At 57.7% G+C, this 19,299-nt stretch overlaps 2 protein-coding genes across 4 annotated transcripts; one reads left to right on the forward strand and one right to left on the reverse strand.

Annotated features, from left to right (window-relative positions):
* The first annotated feature begins 219 nt into the window (after positions 1-219).
* Positions 220-11,311, forward strand: LOC121444050 (Fanconi anemia core complex-associated protein 100). Of its 2 annotated transcripts, none has more exons than XM_041645789.1 (10): positions 220-384; positions 488-606; positions 1,086-2,041; positions 3,132-3,288; positions 3,710-4,479; positions 5,155-5,291; positions 6,053-6,169; positions 7,958-8,044; positions 8,322-8,457; positions 10,734-11,311. In XM_041645789.1, exons 1-9 carry the CDS (start codon positions 220-222, stop codon positions 8,451-8,453), a joined length of 2,640 nt encoding a protein of 879 aa, XP_041501723.1. In that variant the 3' UTR covers positions 8,454-8,457; positions 10,734-11,311. The 2 variants fall into 2 exon arrangements, with proteins under 2 accessions (XP_041501723.1, XP_041501722.1); XM_041645788.1 differs by lacking the exon at positions 10,734-11,311 and adding an exon at positions 8,646-9,346.
* LOC121444051 (fascin-2) lies at positions 10,705-18,459 on the reverse strand. Of its 2 annotated transcripts, none has more exons than XM_041645791.1 (5): positions 17,634-18,459; positions 11,980-12,136; positions 11,412-11,533; positions 10,991-11,158; positions 10,705-10,910 (listed from the first exon to the last, which is right to left on the reverse strand). In XM_041645791.1, the coding sequence occupies exons 1-5, from the start codon at positions 18,457-18,459 to the stop codon at positions 10,705-10,707; spliced, it is 1,479 nt and encodes a 492-aa protein (XP_041501725.1). The 2 variants fall into 2 exon arrangements, with proteins under 2 accessions (XP_041501725.1, XP_041501724.1); XM_041645790.1 differs by having other exon boundaries at positions 10,991-11,236.
* Positions 18,460-19,299: the final 840 nt, after the last annotated feature.

Genomic DNA, 19,299 nt, shown 5'->3' on the forward strand with positions numbered 1-19,299 from the left:
CCCTCAGGCTTCCCACGTTCCTCTAAACCGCGGCTCTGTGCAGCCAGCAGGGCGTTCCCGCCAGCTCGCGGGACCGCAGAACCGCCACCCCCGCCCCAGCACCGGCCCCGCCTCCGCAGCAGCCGCTTTACGGCGGAGGCCGCACCGCGCTGTGGGCGGCCGTAAAGCCTGGAGGCGGCGCCGCCTCTCCCGGCTGAGCTCTGGCCCGGCGCCCGCAGGATGGCGGGCGCTTCCCCACGCGTGCACTACCTGTCGGACTTCTGCTGCCCGCTCGGAGGCCGGGCGGGGGGGAAGCCGCATGTGCTGCGTCACGAGGCGGAGGTCTTTCTGTCCACGGGGCGCGAATTCGTCTATGTGTACGACCAGGAGGGCGGGATGCTGACGGTGAGCGGTAGGCGGGCGGGCGTGCGGGCGGGCGGGCGGCGGCCTCCCGAGGTGAGCCGGGGCCGCGCGTGCCCTCGCCTGACCTCGCTCTCCCGGCGCCCAGGCGGTGTTCCAGTTTCCCGACCAGGTGTGGCACCTGCAGCTCCTGGCCACCCGCAGGGCGCTCTATGTCCTGTGCGCCCGGACTGGCATCTACTGTCTGTCGCTGGACTCGCAGAGCAGGTGAGGGGGCGTGGCCCGCGCGGCTCCGGCCGGTCCGCACGTCGGGTGGACCTGCACCCCAGAGTGTCAGCCTCCGAGAAGTTCTTAGCTGTTGAGGCTCAGGTAGTGCCGCCCGCAGCCAGGAACACAACCGCTCTTGCCCTCGGTGTCTGGCAAGACCTCAAAGTGGGTCTCAGAAAGAGGTGTCTCCTGTTGGTGGTGACAGCAAAGGCTGGTTGGCCATTGGCTTGTGCCGGGGAAACTCGAATACACAGCCCTGGTGCAACCCTGGGAGCATTGTCTGTGGAGCCGCGCTTCTGGCTGATCCACGTGTCACACGGCGTGTGTGTGTGTGTGTGTGTGTGTGTCCTGCCGAATGGCCTCTGGATGGATGCCTGTGATGCCTTCTGCCTAGCCTGCTCAGAGCAGGTCAGGTTATTGCTAAACATGACATGAGGCTCCCCCACCCAGTACTGACCGCGGTTGTGTTGTCCCTGAAGGTCTGTGACCCAGGCCTGTGAGGACGAAGAGGATGAGGCTCGCCCTTTCCCCGTGATCCGTGTGGACCCGGATGCCTGTGTCCTCCCCGACGCCGCACTCTGTGCCTTCAGTGTGCTGGATGACATGCTGGTCACCCTGGTCCAGGGCCCCACCCAGTGGAAGATGCAGCTGTTCGAGCGTCCCTGCCCAGGGGAGGAGCCTCGGCCTGGAAGCCAGCTCGGTGAGGTGGAGTTGTCCACCTGCACCCCCCCAGGTGGGGTGCCCGAGAAGCCTGCAGCTCCCAGCTTCCTGCCAGTGCTGTGCTGTGTGTTCCCACCAGACTCCAGGGCGCCTCATGATCACCCCGAGGGCTGTGGCTGCTTCATGCTAGAGGAGGCCCTCTTTGGTCTCCTCTTCGGAGCTGACGCCACCCTCTTGCAGTCCCCCGTGATCCTCTGCGGTCTCCCTGATGGCCAGCTTTGCTGTGTGGTCCTGAAGGCCTTGGTTACTTGCGAGTTAGCTCCCGGTGACCCTAAGGTCCTGGTCAAGATCCTCCATCACCTGGAGGAGCCTGTGGTCTTCATCGGGGCTTTAAGGGCAGAACCGCATGCTGAGGAAGAGGCAAGAGAGCTGCTGTCTGACGAGAACGTGCATTCTGACTGCCTCGTAGCCCTTGGCCACCAAGGCCGGACACTGGCCATCAAGGCCAGCTGGAGCGAGTCGGGGAATCTGGTGCCAGAGCTTCGCGAGTACAGCCTCCCGGGGCCTGTGCTCTGTGCCGCCTGTGGCAGGAATGGCCGCATGTACCACAGCACCCCCTCAAACCTCTGTGTGGTCGACGTGGCTCGGAGAGACACTCCTTGGAACCTCGAGAAGCCAGACGGGGCCACAGGAGGTCTGCCCTCCATGCTGTGCCCAGCCAGCTTGAGCATCTGCAGTGTTGTCACCGTCTGTGTGTCTACAAGGGCATCTACAGGTACGAGCTGCCTTAGGTGTCGCCCAGCCCTGGGGCAGTCTCTCCCTCAGCTGTCCTTGCTCCTTTCTTTGTTCTTCGGTGAGACTTTTTCTAAGGCAGCAGATACAGGCTTTCCTCACCAGGCCCGTCACAGACCAGTCTCCTGTCTCGGGGTCGAGGTACCTCTGCATGCGTGTCCTTCCTGAGTGTGCTCTGGCCCCTCAGTCGAGTGCCACTCACAACTGTGGCTTGTGGGGTTGGTGTCAGAGCGTCCCCCACAGCAGGCCTCAAATCAGGTCAGGCCAAGCCTCCCTGCATCCTCTGAGAGCTGGATGAGCCTGCTTTCTCTGCTGGATGACCTGCTTATGAGCCATTCAGAGGGTGTCTCGGAGTTCTCTAAGAATGCTTTAGCTGGGTTTGCCTGACTCTGGGGTGAAAGGAAGACATTCCCCACCCTCCAGCGCTTTCCCATTAAGGTCAGCTACTAGTATGTTAAATCTGCCGAAAAAGCTTTGCTGGAGGAAAAGGCTTGGAAGAGCCAAACCGCCACAGGGTTGGGGCAGGAGTGGGTGTGGCCATAGACCAGGGCACCTGGGCACTGACTTTCAGCTTCTAAACTGCCTGTTTCAGGGTTCAGGGTAAGAGCTGTGTTGGGAGTAGGGAAGCAAGCAGACCTTTGGCAGGGGCAGCCTCTATCCCCTCAGTGCCAAGAAGGAGGCAGGCGGATGTGGCGGAAAAGCCAGTGAAGATGAGGTGAACATAGCTCAGCCTCCAGGGTGCTTCTCTTTGGAAAGCTCACCGGCCTTGCTCTCTGTGGCCTGTTGCAGACTGAGGCACTTTTGAGTGGTCAGATGCCTTGCAGTGTCCTTTGGCCCGTTTTGCCCTGCCTGTGTGGGTCACCACCGTGACATCACATCAAAACGTGTATGGAGACCAGTGGTCACCTTCTTTGCCCAGCCCCTTGGTGTTGGCTTCCCTGGTCTCCCCCCACCCCCGTAACCTCATTTCTGGCCCTTTGCCAACCCCTTTCCTGGAGTCCAGAGCAAACCCTGATGAGCACGTGGCCGCTGCCCCAGACCTGCTGACTGGCCCTGCATGTGTCCACCATCAGGTAGCACCGAGCTCCTGGCCCTGTCTTCTAAAGGGCGCCTGATCTCCTGCGTCCTGGACTTGAACTCTGAGGTGCCTGTGCCTGCCAAAATGGCTGTGGCAAATGCAGGCCAGAAAATTAAGGAGCTACTCTTGGACATCGGTGATGTCTCCGAGAGGTGAGCTGCGGGCTCGGGCTCAAGCCGAGCCTGTGTCTTGTCCTTGGGAAGCAGCATCCTGGGTGGCACTGATCCAGGCTTGGCGGTCTGCGGGCCTTACAGCCTTGTGACTTGTTGAGGATATTCCCGTAGGCCTACCGGCTACTGTCTGTCATACTGTCACTGTGGAGTGTCGCGAAGGGAAGAGGGAGCCACTCTTGTGCACACGGGGTGATTTGTAGGGCTAACTCATCTGTAACAGGCGTAAACTGGTTCAGTGTCTCCTCCATCCTGTCTTGTCTCCTATAGACAGGGAAAGACCCGCTCCTTGGGCCGAGGAGCTACTCCCGTGCTCCATGCTCCGTGCTCCGAGAGCTTTACCCAGATATGGCTCCCTCTGCTGTGGTCTCAATCTCCTAGGTGTCGTGTCTGTGCCTTGCAGAGTGTCCTTCCTGAAGAAGGCTGTTGACCAGCGCAACAAGGCCATAACAAGTCTCAACGAGGCCATGAATGTGAGCTGTGCCCTGCTGTCCAGCCAGGACGGCGCCCGGCCCATCTCGTGCACCATCGCTACCTCCTGGAGCCGCCTGGAGCTGCGAGACATGCTGATGGCCACCTGTACACTGGAGAATAGCAGCAGCTTCAGCCTGGACCAGGGCTGGACCCTGTGTATCCAGGTGCTTACTAGTTCCTCCGCCTTAGACCTGGATGGGGCTGGTTCAGCTTTTACCTACACCATTCCAGTGGACAGACTTGGCCCAGGCAGTCGGCGGGAAGTGACGCTGCCCCTGGGTCCTAGCGAGAGTGGCATGCTCGACCTGCCAGTGACAATGTCCTGCTGGCTCTACTATAGCCTCAAGGAGGTGGTGGGTGGGGCCCTGGCCCCCTCCGACCCTCTAGAGGTCCCCTATCTGGAGAAGCTCCCTCTCAACCTTCCTAAGCAAGAGGGTGTCTGCCTGCCCCTGTGCAAGCGCACGGTGGACATGCTGCAGTGTCTGCGCTTCCCTGGCGTGGCCTCACAACCCGCGCAGGCGCCCTGCGTGCCTGGCTCTGCCTGTGAGCCCGTGGAAACCTTCCTGAAGGCCTGCCAAGCCCCCGGCAGTGAGCCAACTGGCGCTGCCTCCCTCCGGGCCAAGTACCTGCCTCCATCTACAGCGTCCATCAGGGTGTCCGCGGTGCTTCTCAGAACCGCCCTGGAGGACGGTCACTCAGGTTGGTGGCACTACTGGCTTCACTTTGGCCTCAGGGCCCTGCAGCCTGTGGAAGCAGGATGTTCCTCTCCCTGTGGCTCCTATGAGTTCCGCTACCTCCTGATTGCTGTAGGAGTCTTGTGTCAGGTCTTGGGTGTTTTTTAAAACCTGTGCGGAGGTACAACCTAAGCGGGTGGCAGATGCCACCAAAGAACAGCTTGGTGAGCTCTCACACATGGAGCACCAGAAGCGGTCTGTCTGAGATCTGCGAGAACACTTGGCCGGGCTTTTGTTCCCACAGTGTGCTGAACTGTCTGTATTGTTTGGTGCTGGGTCTGTGACAGAAGTGTCCTGGTTGCTGGCACCTCTGTCCCGCCACTAGTAGATGTCGGATTGTGTCTCTGTCCTGGGGAGAGCCGAAGCCGTCTTGTACAGCATTTATGTCTGTGCACCAGGGCACAGTTAGGACTGTAGCCTGTGCCATGTAGGACCTCCCCGAGTGGGCTTCTAAGTGGGCTTCTGGGTCCATGGTTCCTGATGACCCCCTATGCCTCCCTGCCTCTTGGGTAACTGGCTGAGCTCCCTGCTTGTGGTGGGACTGTGGGCCCTTGGGACACTTAGGTGGATTGGAAAGGGGACATTTGAGGGAAGCCACACGGGTGCCGTTTTACACCCCAGCGGGCGCCTTCTCTTCCAGGGTTCCACCTGTGCAGTGCTACGCTGCAGTGGCTCCTTGCCGAGAACGCCGCCGCAGCTGTCGTGAGGGCCCAGACCCTGTCCTCTATCCAGGGCGTAGCCCCAGATGGTACTGATGTCAACCTCATCGTCCGAGAGGCAAGCAGGGGTCACTTCTGTGTGCTTGGGATGGGCCTCAGCCCTGTCTAATCCATCAGAGGCCCCGCTAGGGTCACAGTGGGCAATAAGGACAGTATTGTTGGTTGACCATCCCAAGCCAGTAGCAGCCCACCTGTTGGACCACCAGAGGGTGACGGGCCCCTTTGAGGACCCTTAAGTGAGACAGCCCATCCCCTCAGGCCTTTCCTTCTCTTACACCCTCTTTTTGGGGTCCTCCTAGCAGTCAGGATCCCCTGCAATGGAGACTCTTGGAGAGTAAGCCGTGTCTGCCAAGAGCCGTGGGCCCTACTCCCAGAACTCAGGGAATGTTACTTATCAGGCCCTGTCCTCCAGACTCCTTACCTCACTGGCCAAGGCTAAGAATGAGCAGTGGTCCTGGCCAGTGGACAGAGTCCATGCTTACATTGATGGCCAAGACCTTTCTGTAGCCCCCAGGCTCTGGTCTTACGCCACTGTGTAAAGAGCAGGCCAGGGCTACCCAGCCTTAGCCTGTGGAGTCAGCACCATCAGGACCCCTGGAGGGTGCTGAGAGACAGGCACTTTAGCCCTCACTCCGTTCCTAGCGTAGAGCCAAGCTTAGCTTAGGTCTTGGTGCAGCTCAGAATGAGGTGGTTCCTACAGGACTGGATTCTGAGTCGTCCTCATACGGCTGCCCCTTGCAGCAAATAGGCTTCTTACTCGGGTTCCCCAGCCTTCCCGCCTTTAAAATGCGCAGCCGCTCAAGGCCTCATGTGTTGCAGGTAGCTGTGACTGATTTGAGCCCTGCAGGGCCCATCCAGGCCGTGGAGATCCAAGTGGAGAGCTCCTCTCTGGCCAACATGTGCAGGGCGCATCACGCCATCATCAGACGCATGCAGGTACTGCAGCCAGCGGGATGGGGGGGGCTCAGGAACAGGCTCTGCAGGCGGAGGCAGGTACTGCAGCCAGCGGGATGGGGGGGCGCTCGGGAACAGGCTCTGCAGGTGGAGGCAGCCATCTGGGTTTCATCTGTGGACCCACACGGCTGCTGCAAGCATCATGGAACTTGCTACCTCTGCGCAAACGACACTACCCTCCAGGGGTGGCATCAGCCCGCGTCCCCTGGAAGTTCAGAAATGGCTGAGTCTGTGTCTGATCAGTCTGTAGTCATTACCTGTCATGTCTGGGCTAAACCCCACCCGTGCATGGATCCTAGGCCAAGGAACTGCCCAGCGAGGTCCTAGGTTCAGAAAGAACCGCTTGAGCACAGAGTCTCCCTTGGCGCCCGTCCGCATGGCTCTGTCCAGAGCACCCACCCCCCCCCCCACCTGAAGCTGGTGTGGCCTGGGCTCAAGGCAGGGTCTGCAGTGGCCACCGGCAGTTCTGCAGTTAGCTCTTGGCTGTAGCCTCCTCCAGCCTCACCCTGGAACCCTTCCCTGTGTGTCCTAGCGTTGCTTCCCGAGCCGACAGGTGCTCTGTGGACGGAGAGCCAGGTGCAGGTGCTAGCTGCTCTCAGAGCTGGAAGGTCAGCCCTAGCACATGACCCAGCCTCGTCATGGGCCAGTTGTGAAGTGAGCGGTGTAACAGTAACTGGACGTAGCAAGGTTGAGGCTTCGTGTTGTAGGGAGTTCAGGCCCCATGCTGTAGACTCCAAAGCAGTGGCGCCACCAGCCAGCCCCCAAGAACTTCTGCCATGATAAGGACACAGTCACGTAGGAGTAAGGCCACCCTAGTGACTTTATCGTGGTCTTCTGCAAAGACCCCATCGCAAAACAGCTGCCTTCAGAGGAACTCGCGTCAGGACTTGGTTTGTGATTTCAGGGGGACACAGTCGATCCTTGGTAGGGAATCACATGGCGCAGCTGCCCCCAGACTGCAGGGCAGCTTCAGCCAAACACCACCATGGTCTGTAGACAGGAATCTCCCACAACCACCAGGACCTTGCCTGATGCTAGCTTCCCCTTAGACAGCATTCTCTAGAACCCTAGGTGGATGCTCAGCCTAGGCAGGTCTGCCTCTGGGAGCCTTTGCTCATATCTGAAAAGGCCATTTAGCAAGCTAGACTGCTTTCAGGAAGAGAGAATGAACGCCAGCCCTGAGTGAGCCTGCAGAGGGTATGAGCAAATTTATCAGATGGGTTCTGCCTAAGGCCCAGCCCAAAGTCTGTCTGAGCCACAGAAGTGAGACAAGTGTTTAAAAGGGCTCTTTAAGGTGGGCGTTGTAGCATACAGTCCCAGCACTTGGGAGATAGAGGCAGGCGGATCTCCATGAGTTCGAGGACAGCCAGGGCTGTTATACAGAGAAGCCTGTCTTAAAAACAAACAGACAAACAAAAATTTAGGTCCCTTTGTTCAGGCCTAGTGGTACATTCCAAAATCCTAGCAGTTGGTCGATTGTGGCAGGAGGATCAGGAATTCAAGGCCAGCCTAAGCTTCATAGCAAGTTTGAGGCTCCTCTGAGTTATTTAAGGCCCCGACTTAAACTCCAGAAACGTCTCTCTTAGTGACTATTGGTGGGGGCTGTTGCTGCTCTGAGGAGGAAAGTCCTGGGGAACAGGGTGGGACAGATAAGGAGTGGTCACCGTGTCACTGCTACTTAAGGGGCGTGAAGATCCTGACCTCTGAACCCAGGCATCCACTCTGGGAAGCATCCTCCAGTTCTCGCCCCCCAACCCTTCTGTCCCCCAGACTATGGTCACAGAACAAGCTGCCCAAGGCTCCAGCCCACCTGACCTCCGAATGCAGTATCTACACCAGATCCACGCCAATCACCAGGTGAGCCCCAGTTCCTGGGTATGAGGAGTGTCCCCAGGTGACGTGTAGGGAAGTCAGGACTTGGAGGGCACCAGCCTTGTGGGGCTGCCCAGTTTTCAGTGTGGGCTGGGTTCTCTGGATGGGGTCAAGATGTATAGGGCGTGTCCACTTCCTGCTTCCCTGGCTGTACCCACGTGGCTGTGTGTCACATATTTAAGGCCCTGTGACCCATCTCCCACCTCCCAAGCACAAGGTGTTCCTAGGTGGGGCACAGGCTGAGCCGCGCTGCTGTCTGCAGGAGCTGCTGCGCGAGGTGCAGACCCTGCGTGACCAGCTGTGCACGGAGGATGAGGTCAGCTCCTACAGTATAGCCCAGAAGCTGCTGCAGGTTTACAGGCAGCTCCGCAACCCTAGCCTCGTCCTGTTGTGACCAGGTATGTCCTAGTCCTCTGTCCACATGTCCTCTGTGTGCTGAACTTTGTGGTTCTGCCCGGGTGGGGAAGGATGCCCCAGTTCCCCGGCTCAGCCAGGAGGGCTGAAAAAATGGGGTGTGAGATAGATTCAGGCAGTGTCTGAACCCACAAGGCTTGGCCGCCTCTCATGTCTGCCTCCTCCCGGACAGCTGCTGGCCAGCTTCTCCTCACTGCGGGACACGCTCCAGGCTGAGTTCTGGGGCTTGTTGGGCTGCACCCCTGTACTGGAACCTCTGCACCTCCGATGGAAAGGATCGGTGCCCAAATACTTGGGCCATGGAGACACAGGGTTACTGGAGTTCAGACTTGAGGGTGTGGGACTGTTCGGTTGCTGACCCCACCACACCCCAGGAGCACTGGCCGTCTCTCTGGAGCCACCAGGGGGCAGAGTGCTCACTGCAACCAAAGCACAAAGACCGAGGGAGGGCTCCCCTAAACTGCCCGCTGCCTGAGCTGCCTCCTCCCCCAGCTGGGCCGTGCCCTGCTGCTGGTGCTGTTTTCACTATGGGGGAAGAGCGTGTCTGCAGAGCTGCTGTGAGTGCCGTCTGTGCCGTGGTGTGCCGGCAAACTGCCCTTTCCTGATGTCCCCCGTGTCAGCTGGCGTCTGCTCCCTTCCCGCCCCTCACCCTCTTCAGAGTCCACTGCGCTCTGTGCCGGTGGTGGGCAGCCCTTCCCAGCTACCTTCCCCCGGGGCTCCTGTGGCCACTTGGGGCCCGAGATCTGCACCTCAAGGTCTGGACACTGAGCTGCCACCGTCACAACACAGGGTATTTACGTGGGCATTTGTCCATCCTCCAGGACAGAGTCCTCCATGGAGGAGGCAGTTAGGAGATGGAATGCCCTCTCTTGACACCGCCCGGAGTCTGGACAAGTCTTTTTTTTTTTTTTTTTTTGGTTTTTCGAGACAGGGTTTCTCTGTGGTTTTGGAGCCTGTCCTGGAACTAGCTCTTGTAGACCAGGCTGGTCTTGAACTCACAGAGATCCGCCTGCCTCTGCCTCCCAAGTGGTGGGATTAAAGGCGTGCACCACCACTGCCCGCTGTACAAGTCTTTTGTAACAAGGTGCTCCCCGCCAGGGTTGCCGGCCTAGCTCATCTGCTGACCTGCTAAGAGCCCTGTCTCTCGCTGGTCCCTCAGTCTACCCTTGCCACCTCCTGCGTGGGAGCCTCTAGCTGGGTCGTAGCGTGCATGAGTGTCTGCTCTGAGTAAGTTAGAGAGGCCGGCTCAGCCCACAGGACGGACGGCCTGCCTGGGAGCAGAGAGGGTCTCCCGGGCTGAGCTGGCTTCTGTCTGTCACAGCTGACTTTTCTGGTGTCCCCTACTTGCTGTTATAGTCCTCAGAAATTGCCAGGTTTGTCTTTAGCCTAAACTCCAGCAGGTTGGGAGCTGAGGCACGTGTCCTAGGGATTGCTGGTGATGTCACCTCATCAGCCTCCCTGGGTCCCTGGACACATCTGGACTTGGACTTGTTATTCTTGGCACTGAGAATTGGTAGGGCCCGGCACCAGGCTCAGACGGCTACTGGAGCTGAAGAAACACCAGGCTTAGCTGAGGATCTCACCTGAGTGTCATCATGGAGTCAGGGCCCCCCGGTCTTGTCCAACACCTGTCCTCCATTCATGCCAGACAATGCCTGACGTCCGCGACACCGCAGGCCTGGACCCGGGCAAGCCGCTTAGGTCAGCTCCAAGAGTCAATAGGGGTGTGTCCTGATGTGTGACCCTGGTTGCTCTGGGTAAACGAAGGGGTGGTGGGGGTCTGGCCATAACTTCCTTTCCAGCATGCCTCCTGCCTTTCCCGGCAGCTATACATTGCCTCCCCACCCCAACACACGCTCTTGTCTTAGACTTGCAGCTCTCTGTGGGTCTCATTTGCCTGGGTGGTTGGAGAGGACGTTAGGGTCCCAAGCAGGATCAGGTCTGCCTAGGTTAGGATGGTCTTCCTTAATCTCTGACCCAAAGCCTGGCAAGCTGGAGCGAGGTGAGGCGAGGGGTCTAGCAGCCCCCGCTTCCAGCCATGGCCCTGCCTCTTAGGTCGGTAGAAAGTGAGGAGAGCCTTGCTCAAAAGGGCAAAGGGTTTCCTATGGGTGGGGTCCCAGGGCTGAGCAGACGGAACCCTGAGACTCTAGGGTACGAAAAGCCCACGGCAGCTGCGCAACAAAGGTTTAATGCTGGGTCAGTGGGGCTGTGGGGTCGGCCCCTGTGAGTCCTCAGTATTCCCAAAGAGCTTCCCCTGTAGGCAGGTCCGCGTCAGCGCGCAGCAGCCCTGAAGCGCCGCCGCACAGGTATTTGCCACTGAGGGCACGGATGGCGAGGCGGCCACGCTCTCGGAACTCGAAGAGGAAATCCTCTGCCAGGTCACCGTCGCTGCACACGCTCCCGTGGCTGCCAACGTACCAGAAGCCAGCTCCGCGGCCTGGGGGCAAGGCTGGAGGTCGGCGGGGGCCCGGGCATCCCCTGCCCCCCATTGCCTCCCCACAGCCTGCGTTCCCGCACCTCTGATCTGATAGGCGCCATCCCTGAAGCTCAAGTGGAAGACATCGTAGGTGGAGCGGTTGGTGTCCAGCTGGTTGGATCCCCGGCGGTGGCAGACGAAGCCGTCCAGGCCACGCAGCACCAGGATGGGGCGGTTGATGAGTTTGAGGATGAACAGCTCGTCTCCACCTAAGGGAGATGGCAGCGTGGACCACTCTCGTCCCTGGCTACCATATGCAGGCTGCGGACTTGGGGTTCCGGGGGTCCCTAGATGTTGCTAATGTACAGGTGTTGAGAAAGCACCCTGAGTTCCCCAAAGACAGTAAAGGAGAAGACACCCTGGATCTGACTTCTTCCCTGATGAATGAAATGGGGAGGGACCTCAGATGCACTGACCCGGGGTGGAAAGTTGCCCAACTTACAGAACGCAGAGAGTGCTCACCCACAAAGTCACTGATGGCGGCCAGCTGCCCGTTTTTCTTCATGCACACATAACGACCGTTGCTGGCTTTAAGTGCCACCCGCCGGCTGTGCCATTCCATTTCAAACATGGTGTTGGCAGAACTGAGGGAAGGGCAGGCAAGATCTCAGAGAGAGAGGAGCGGAGTTTGGTCCCCTTTTCCTCCATGGGTTCCAGGGATGAGACAGAAGCCCGCCCTCTGCAGAAACACCCATGGCCACTGGGAGCTACTCCCCACCCCGGTGAACATTTGCTATCTAGGCTGCTAGTCTCATAGCTCAGGGTGCCAGTGGTGATGACGGTGGTGGAGGCGGTGACAGAAGTGGTCGAGGTCACCGGGGGCAGTGACGCACGTGCCTCCAATCCCAGTACTCGGGAGGCAGAGGCACACCTCTGGGTTGGAGGCCAGCCTGGTCTATATAGTGAGTTCCAAGGCTACACAGTGATCTCTGTCTCAAAAATAATAAAAGGGGGAGGGGTAGTGATGGTCATGTTTGTGAGTGGCGGTGATGGTGGCAGTGACGGTAGAGACAAGGACAGGTGCACTCACACTTGTGTGGCTGTGGCCTGAAGGCCCCCATGAGTGACCAGGGTCCAGTAGCCCCCAGTGCTGGAATAGAAAGTACACTTCTTTGTCTCCTGGTCAATTTGCATCAGGAAGGTCTCGTGGTCCAGTTCTTCGTCCTGATTGGCTGAGACGTTGACTCCTGGAGGGAGAAGACAGTGAAGCTCCTCACAACTCCTGGGAGGCAAGAGATGGGGAAACTTTTGGGAGGCACGAAGCCAGAGGGAGTCTCAGCTAGAGCTCCCGGGTGTCAGAGAAGGACCATCCAGGGACCAGTGCACCCCACACGCTGCCTCTATTGGTGGACTCTTGACCCAGCTCTTCCCTCCCTCGCCTGGATAGCATCTCATGTCGGCAAATCCCCGTTCTGCTAATCAGCAAGCAATCTGCTCGTTGCTGTTCTCTGGACCCCGGATTCACAGCAACCCGTTTATAATTCGCTCTTATGCTGCTGGGGGCAGGGGGGTTCTGACCTTCCCCCTGAGGTGACCTAGATTGGAGCCAGGGACTAGGAGCCTACCTACCGCCTACACAGGAGCCCTAGGGGAAGGCAGGCTGCCCAGGGCCCGCCCAGGGTTTGTGTAATGGAACAAGTGTTCCATGTCCTGGTTCAGCATGCAGGCACCAAAGCCTCCTCAGGATCATCCCTAAGCTCTGGCCCCCTCCCACAAACCCATCAGGTTCCTGGCAACCGGATACTCTGAAGAGTATGGCAGGTAGAACCTCCAGGAGCCCTAGGGCTCAAGGGGTAACAAGTGAGGAGGGAGGGACAAAGCCTGACTGTAGGCCCACATCAGAGCCAGCCCTGCTCTGCTGGAGAGAAGGGGAACAACCATAGCAGCTCCTAGTGGAGACCCTGAGATCTATGAGATCTACCGCCTTTCTCTACTCCCGGAAACTGTGCCCAGGCATATTCATCCTGAATCACTGCTTCCTTGCAGAAAAGCAGCCAGCCTATCCCAGGAAAGGGCCCAGCAGTTTGTTTCGTTTTGGTTTGTTTGATATTTTATTTACCAAGTATACAATGTCCTGACTGCGTGTACCCCTGGAGGCCAGAAGAGGCACCAGATCTCATTACAGGTAGTTTTGAGCCACCTTGTAGTTGCTAAGAATTGAACTCAGGACCTCTGTATGTGAGTCCGTATGTGAGATCAGTCAGTGCTCTTACCTCTGAGCCATCTCTCCAGCCCCCAGCAGTTTGTTTTTTTAAGTTTTTGATTTTCAAGAAAGGGTTTCTCTGTGGTTTTGGAGCCTGTCCTGGAACTAGCTCTGTAGACCAGGCTGGTCTTGAACTCACAGGGTTTAGTTTTTATGTGCATGACTGTTTTGCCTGTGTGTATGTCTGTACCACTTGTGTGTAGTGAACTCAGGGGTCAGAAGAGTTGGTACTGGGAATCAAACCTGGGTCTTCTGGAAGAGCAGCTTGTGCTCTTAACTCCTAAGCTGTCTCTCCAGACCTGGCCCAACTGTCTTTTTTACTGTCCCCATCTCTGCCAGCTTCAGCATTGTAGTAACAGTTGCTGAGCTGGACAGCTGGAACCAAGGCCACCCCTAACCTCATGAACCACATGGTGAACAGAAGTCAATGGGAAAGTCTGGGTAATGAGTCTCATGGATGAATGCAACAGGGCGCAGGACAAGTGGCCTTTCAACAAAGCCTCTTGCAGGGACAGAGGGCAGAACCAGGTCAAAGGACTTAGCTGGGCATGCCAACTAGCACATTCATTGTCTTCAGCCATTGCCACATGTCCGTGTCACAGGCCAAGGTGCTGTGTCCCCATATCACCCTCTGCAGACAGAATGCTACCAAGCATCTTCCTCCTCGTGGTCACCTGCTTCTAGGGAGCTGATCCGGCAGTGGGCGATCCCAGAGTCCAGACGGCCTGGACGGTGGGTGTGGGGCATGCCTGATAGGATTCATGAGGGGCTGAGACTGTCTGTTGCCAGCAGAAGCAATGTTCATAGCTGCGCTGCGCGTGAGCCCTGCTGTGACCATGAGGGCAGGGACAGGTGGAGGCTATGGTTGGGGCAGTAAAGAAGTCCAGTGGGGGCTGGAGAGATGGCTCAGAGGTTAAGAGCATTGCCTGCTCTTCCAAAGGTCCTGAGTTCAATTCCCAGCAACGACATGGTGGCTCACAGTCATCTGTAATGGGGTCTGGTGCCCTCTTCTGGCCTGCAGGCATACACACAGACAGAATATTGTATACATAATAAATAGATATTTTTTAAAAAAGTCCAATGGGGGAAGCTGCACACTGATGACTCACAGGCAGCTCCTGACTTGGAGACAAGTTTGGGGCCAGGACAAATAGACCCAAATCCACCACTTAGACTACCTTGAACCCAGAATCACTTCCACCCGGACACATCCGTCCCAAGGCTGGGACAGCTGGCAGCATCACCAGCCCAGGGAAGCTTAGGAGATCACCCACGAAAGGGAGGGACTCATAACAGGTTCATCAACATGTGGAAAAGAGGTCAGTGAGGTGGCTGAGCAAGACAAGGTGCTCGCTGCGAACACCTGACAATCTGGGATTGGTCCAGGGATTCATGTAAAAGTGGGTGGAGAAAAATGACCTCTACAAGTGTGTCATGGCATGCTGTGTGCCCATCTCTCTCTCCTTCTCTCTCTCTCTCTCTCTCTCTCTCTCTCACACACACACACACACACACACAATTTTATTTATTTTTTTCAGAATAGGATCTCATGTGTAGCTCTGGAATACACTGTGTACACCAGGCTGGTCCCAAACTCACAGAGATCCACCTGCCTCTGCCTTGAAAATACTGGGATTAAAGGTGTGCACCACCACACCCAGCTAATAATAAAGGCTAAAAGACTAAAAAGCAGGCTGGAGAACGGCTCAGGGTTTAAGGACATTACATTCTTGCAGAGACCAGAGTCCTGTCCTCAACACCCTTACCCAGTTGTCTACGGCCACCTATAGCTCTGGCTTCTGCAGGCACCTGCGCTCACGTGCGCACACCCCTCCCGTGCACACACCCCTCCTGTGCGCGCACCCCTCCCGTGCGCACATATACACACACTTTTTTATCTTAAAGGCTGAAAAGTAATCCACACAGACAAGATCCTACCCAGTGCCTTGACTTTTTTCTTTAGTGCTGGGGATGGAACTCAGGGTGTTGTACACAGAAGGCCAGTGCTCCCCAGAGTTATCTCTCCAGCCCGCATCCCACCACCACCTCCACCACCTCCACCACCACCACCACCTCCACCACCACCACCTCCCAAGCCTCTACCATCTCCACCACCATCACAGCTCCTAATGCCATCATTATAGTCGCCATTATTACCACCAGCATCTCCATCACCGTCTCCAGCCCTTTACCATTTCCCCCATCACCGTCTTCACCACCACCATCTCATCACCATCTCTTCCACTTTCACCCTCTGTCACCATGAACAGCACCACCAACCCTATAGCACGGTCATCAGTGTTGACACTACCAATGGCACCCTCCTTCTGGGGTCTCTGTTACAATCCATCCATGTCTGCCCCTCCATCTCCTCCTCCTCCTCCTCCTCCTCCTCCTCCTCCTCCTCCTCCTCCTCCTCCCCAGGAAGGACTCCACCACCACTGCCCCAGCTATCTTGCTTAGCTAAGGACCGTGGACATCTGAGCCTTCTCTGGGCCAGATGGTGTGGCTGGACAGCGGGACTGGTGTTGGGGAAGAGGGCCACATGCTGGTGACTGTGTCTGCCATTGCTCCAGACTGGCCTGAAAGCCAGAGGGCCTCGGCAGGCTGGGCTCCCACATGGGTGGTCATAAGGTGCCCGAAGAGACGGGTTATCTGCATACTATAACAGTGAGCACTGGCATGACCGGCTCATGGAAACTGGTTATCTGCATACTATAGCACTGGCGTGATCGGCTCATGGAGACTGGTTATGTGCATACTATAGCAGCTAGCATACAGGCTCATGGGTGCTGCCCTTTCTCTGGCAAGTGCTGTTATGAAAGGGGTCTCAGCGAGTAGGGAGGGGCATTCCCTGCCTCACACCCTCCTTTGAGCTTATAGAGAGCTCTCAGGTCAGGGTGTGTCTCAGTACTTGGGGTGCATGAGCTCAGAACCCATGATGGAAACAATTCTACTTTCTGACCTGGACCAGGGTTATGCCGGTAGCCTAGGGCCTCTCAGACCTCTGGCTTCCTCCTGGGGCAGTAGGAACACCGTGTTTACCCCAAACTACTCAGGTGTCACACAAGTGACCAGTGGCCAAGCCACACCCCGCAGGTGGAGATGGCGCCTTTGCCCTAGAAACCCAGGTCCCGGGCAAGGTTGCCTTGGCTTGTGTCTACTAACACTGAAGATAACCATGAACTCTCCCGCTCTTGGGGCACCACAAGGTTCCCATTGGTCACGCATATGAGAGTCATCCTTGCCCTGCCCTGGCCCCTCCCTTATCTCCCCCAAAGAGCAGAAAGGGGGGCAGCAGAAGAGCAAGAAAGAGCGGGGCCTCCCCAGCCTCTTCGACCTTCCCACTGCCCCAGACTCTGCCGATGTCTCACTGCACCCCTCCAGTCTTAGAGACAGTGGCAGCCCAGCGGGCATCCGCCAGGCGTCCAGAGAGTGATGAGCTCTCCTGGAGCCAGCATACCTCAGTGGGCTTGTGCGCTTACCCTGTCTGTGGAAACACCCATCTCAGTGGACACACACCCACCACAGCACAGGTGATACACACACGACACAATGTCAGCTGCACACAAACACACACAACCCATCACGTGTGACACACAGCACAATGTCAGCTGCATACGGATACACACACACAACCCATCACGTGTGACACACAGCACAATGTCAGCTGCATACGGATACACACAACCCAGCACACGTGTGACACACGACACAATGTCAGCTGCACACGGTACACACACACAACCCAGCACACGTGTGACACACGACAAAAGTCAGCTGCATACGGATACACACAACCCAGCACACGTGTGACACACAACACAATGTCAGCTGCACACGGATACACACACACAACCCAGCACATGTGTGACACACAACACAACGTCAGCTGCACACGATGCACACACACAACCCAGCACACGTGTGACACACAACACAATGTCAGCTGCACACGGTTGCACACACACAACCCAGCACACGTGTGACACACAACACAGTGTCAGCTGCATACAATACACACACAACCCAGCACACGTGTGACACACAACACAATGTCAGCTGCACACAGATACACAACCCAGCACACATGTGACACACAACACAATGTCAGCTGCACACGGTTGCACACACACAACCCAGCACACGTGTGACACACAACACAATGTCAGCTGCACACGATGCACACACACAACCCAGCACACGTGTGACACACAACACAGTGTCAGCTGCACACGGATACACACACACAACCCAGCACACGTGTGACACACAACACAACGTCAGCTGCACACGATACACACACACAACCCAGCACACGTGTGACACACAACACAATGTCAGCTGCACACGGTTGCACACACACAACCCAGCACACGTGGCACACACAACACAACGTCAGCTGCACACGGATGCACACACACAACCCAGCACACGTGTGACACACAACACAACGTCAGCTGCACACGGTTGCACCCTACCTTGCCTCACAGAGACGTAGCGGTGGTTGGCAGCCACCAGCACCACCTGTGGGTGACTTTGCTCCAGATCGAAGAGTTCATCCTTGCCAGGCCTCGTGTTGCGGCCAGCCTTGAGTGTGCCGGCAGGTCCCACGGGTGCCAGGTAGCGGCCATCGCAGTCCTTGAAGGCCAGCTTTCCCGCCTTAAACTCTAGCGTGTAGCAGGCTCGGGCTTCAGGCTCCCAGACAAGGTGGCCATCGCTGCGCAGGTAGCGGCTGTCGTAGGACTTGAGGCAGTACCGCCTACTCTGGAAAATGAGGGTGAGCAGCGCATCCACACCCCACGGCATGTCACCGTCGGCCGCCATCTCGTCCTCCTGCAGACACAGGTGCACGTAGCGCCGACGGCTCACGCTCAGCAAGTGAGCCTGTGGGTGGATGGCCAGGTGCACAGTCCACAGCTCTGCCGGCGAGATCGCCGTCGCAAAGCAGGACAGTTGGTCCTCAGCTCCGCCAAAGAAGCGGCCGTGAGGCTCCGACTGCAGTACCCAGCGCCCGTCAGGCTGCGGCAAGACCAGGAAGCGGCAGTCACGGCCTGGCCGATCCATCTCGCAGGCCACACGCCCGTCTTCTTCTGCCGACAGGTAGCGGCCCAGGTGACTGCTGCGGAACAGCACAGCGGTGCCCTGCCCTGGGTCAGGCTCCAGGACCCACGTCTGCTTCCTCTTGAGGCTGGACGCTGAAGCGTTGACCTTGAACCCAAAGCTCTCTGCTGTCAGATAGCGGTTGGCATCGTTGACGAGGCCAAACTGGATCTTCAGCACCTGGTGCAGCCCGTTGGTTGGCATCTTCGAGGCTAGTCACGCAGCTTCAGGGGCCTGGGATGCTCTCTCTCTAAGTGTTCAGGGGCCCTGTGGCCCCCACAGAGGCCCAGCTCTGTTTAGCTGTCCCTTGGCCCCCAAGCCTAGCCAGTGACATGGATACTACCTGCTCCAATGCTGCCTCTGTCTTGTGGCCTTGGCCACCCAGGCAGATCTTACATGGCCAGTGGGCAGCCGAGGGCGGGTGAGGGGGGCGGATCAGAGACGCACCAACTAGAAGGAGCAGCCTCTTGCTTTTACCCGCAGCTTGGATTTCAGAGGCTCCTGGAGAGCACCAGGGCCAGGGCCTGAAGCCCAGGAGGACAAGAGCAAGACTGACCACCTCCTTGTCCTCACCCACGGCCGCCTAGGTCCTATATCCTATCTTGTGGGTCCCACTCCTCTTAGCTTCTCTTCTTACTGCCTCTTGCTTCAGGGCCTTCCACTCCCCAGCTCAGACCCCCAGTCCAGCCCAGCTCTTTCCCAAGGCAGAAAAAGCAGCCAGTGGAAAACTCACAGCAGGGCGGCAACCTGATCTCAGCCCTCCACCCTCAGCCAGATCCTCTGCAGGATCCAATTACCGCATCTCTGATTCCTGCTGCCAGGAGCAGGAAGGCCCCCTGTAGCATGCAGCCCCATCCTGGCCCGTGGTTCCTACCCTCGTGTGCGGCCCTGGGTCTGATGCTGTCCCTGTCCGTGGACTAGAAGGCAGCAGGAAGGGTGGAAGGACCAGTAGTAAGGCTGGGACACCCTGACCCTGACCAGGGATGGCAACGCGGAGACAGGCAGTGTGCCCTGATGTTCCTGGTCCTCTAGGTTTGGAAAGAG

Source organism: Microtus oregoni, unplaced genomic scaffold (assembly GCF_018167655.1).
Source record: "Microtus oregoni isolate MIOR12 unplaced genomic scaffold, Mior012 000117F_ref0000505, whole genome shotgun sequence".
Lineage (NCBI taxonomy): Eukaryota > Metazoa > Chordata > Mammalia > Rodentia > Cricetidae > Microtus > Microtus oregoni.

Bases quoted from the DNA above. Each gene is read 5' to 3' on its own strand.
- LOC121444050 (XM_041645789.1), top strand. From the start codon at position 220: ATGGCGGGCGCTTCCCCACGCGTGCACTACCTGTCGGACTTCTGCTGC. The intron at 6,170-7,957 runs GTACTGCAGCCA...TCTGTCCCCCAG, and splicing joins CCATCATCAGACGCATGCAG to ACTATGGTCACAGAACAAGC. The intron at 8,045-8,321 runs GTGAGCCCCAGT...TGCTGTCTGCAG, and splicing joins AGATCCACGCCAATCACCAG to GAGCTGCTGCGCGAGGTGCA.
- LOC121444051 (XM_041645790.1), bottom strand. From the start codon at position 18,459: ATGCCAACCAACGGGCTGCACCAGGTGCTGAAGATCCAGTTTGGCCTC. The intron at 12,137-17,633 runs GTAGGGTGCAAC...TTCTCCCTCCAG, and splicing joins CTACGTCTCTGTGAGGCAAG to GAGTCAACGTCTCAGCCAAT. The intron at 10,911-10,990 runs GTGCGGGAACGC...CCTTGCCCCCAG, and splicing joins TGGCGCCTATCAGATCAGAG to GCCGCGGAGCTGGCTTCTGG.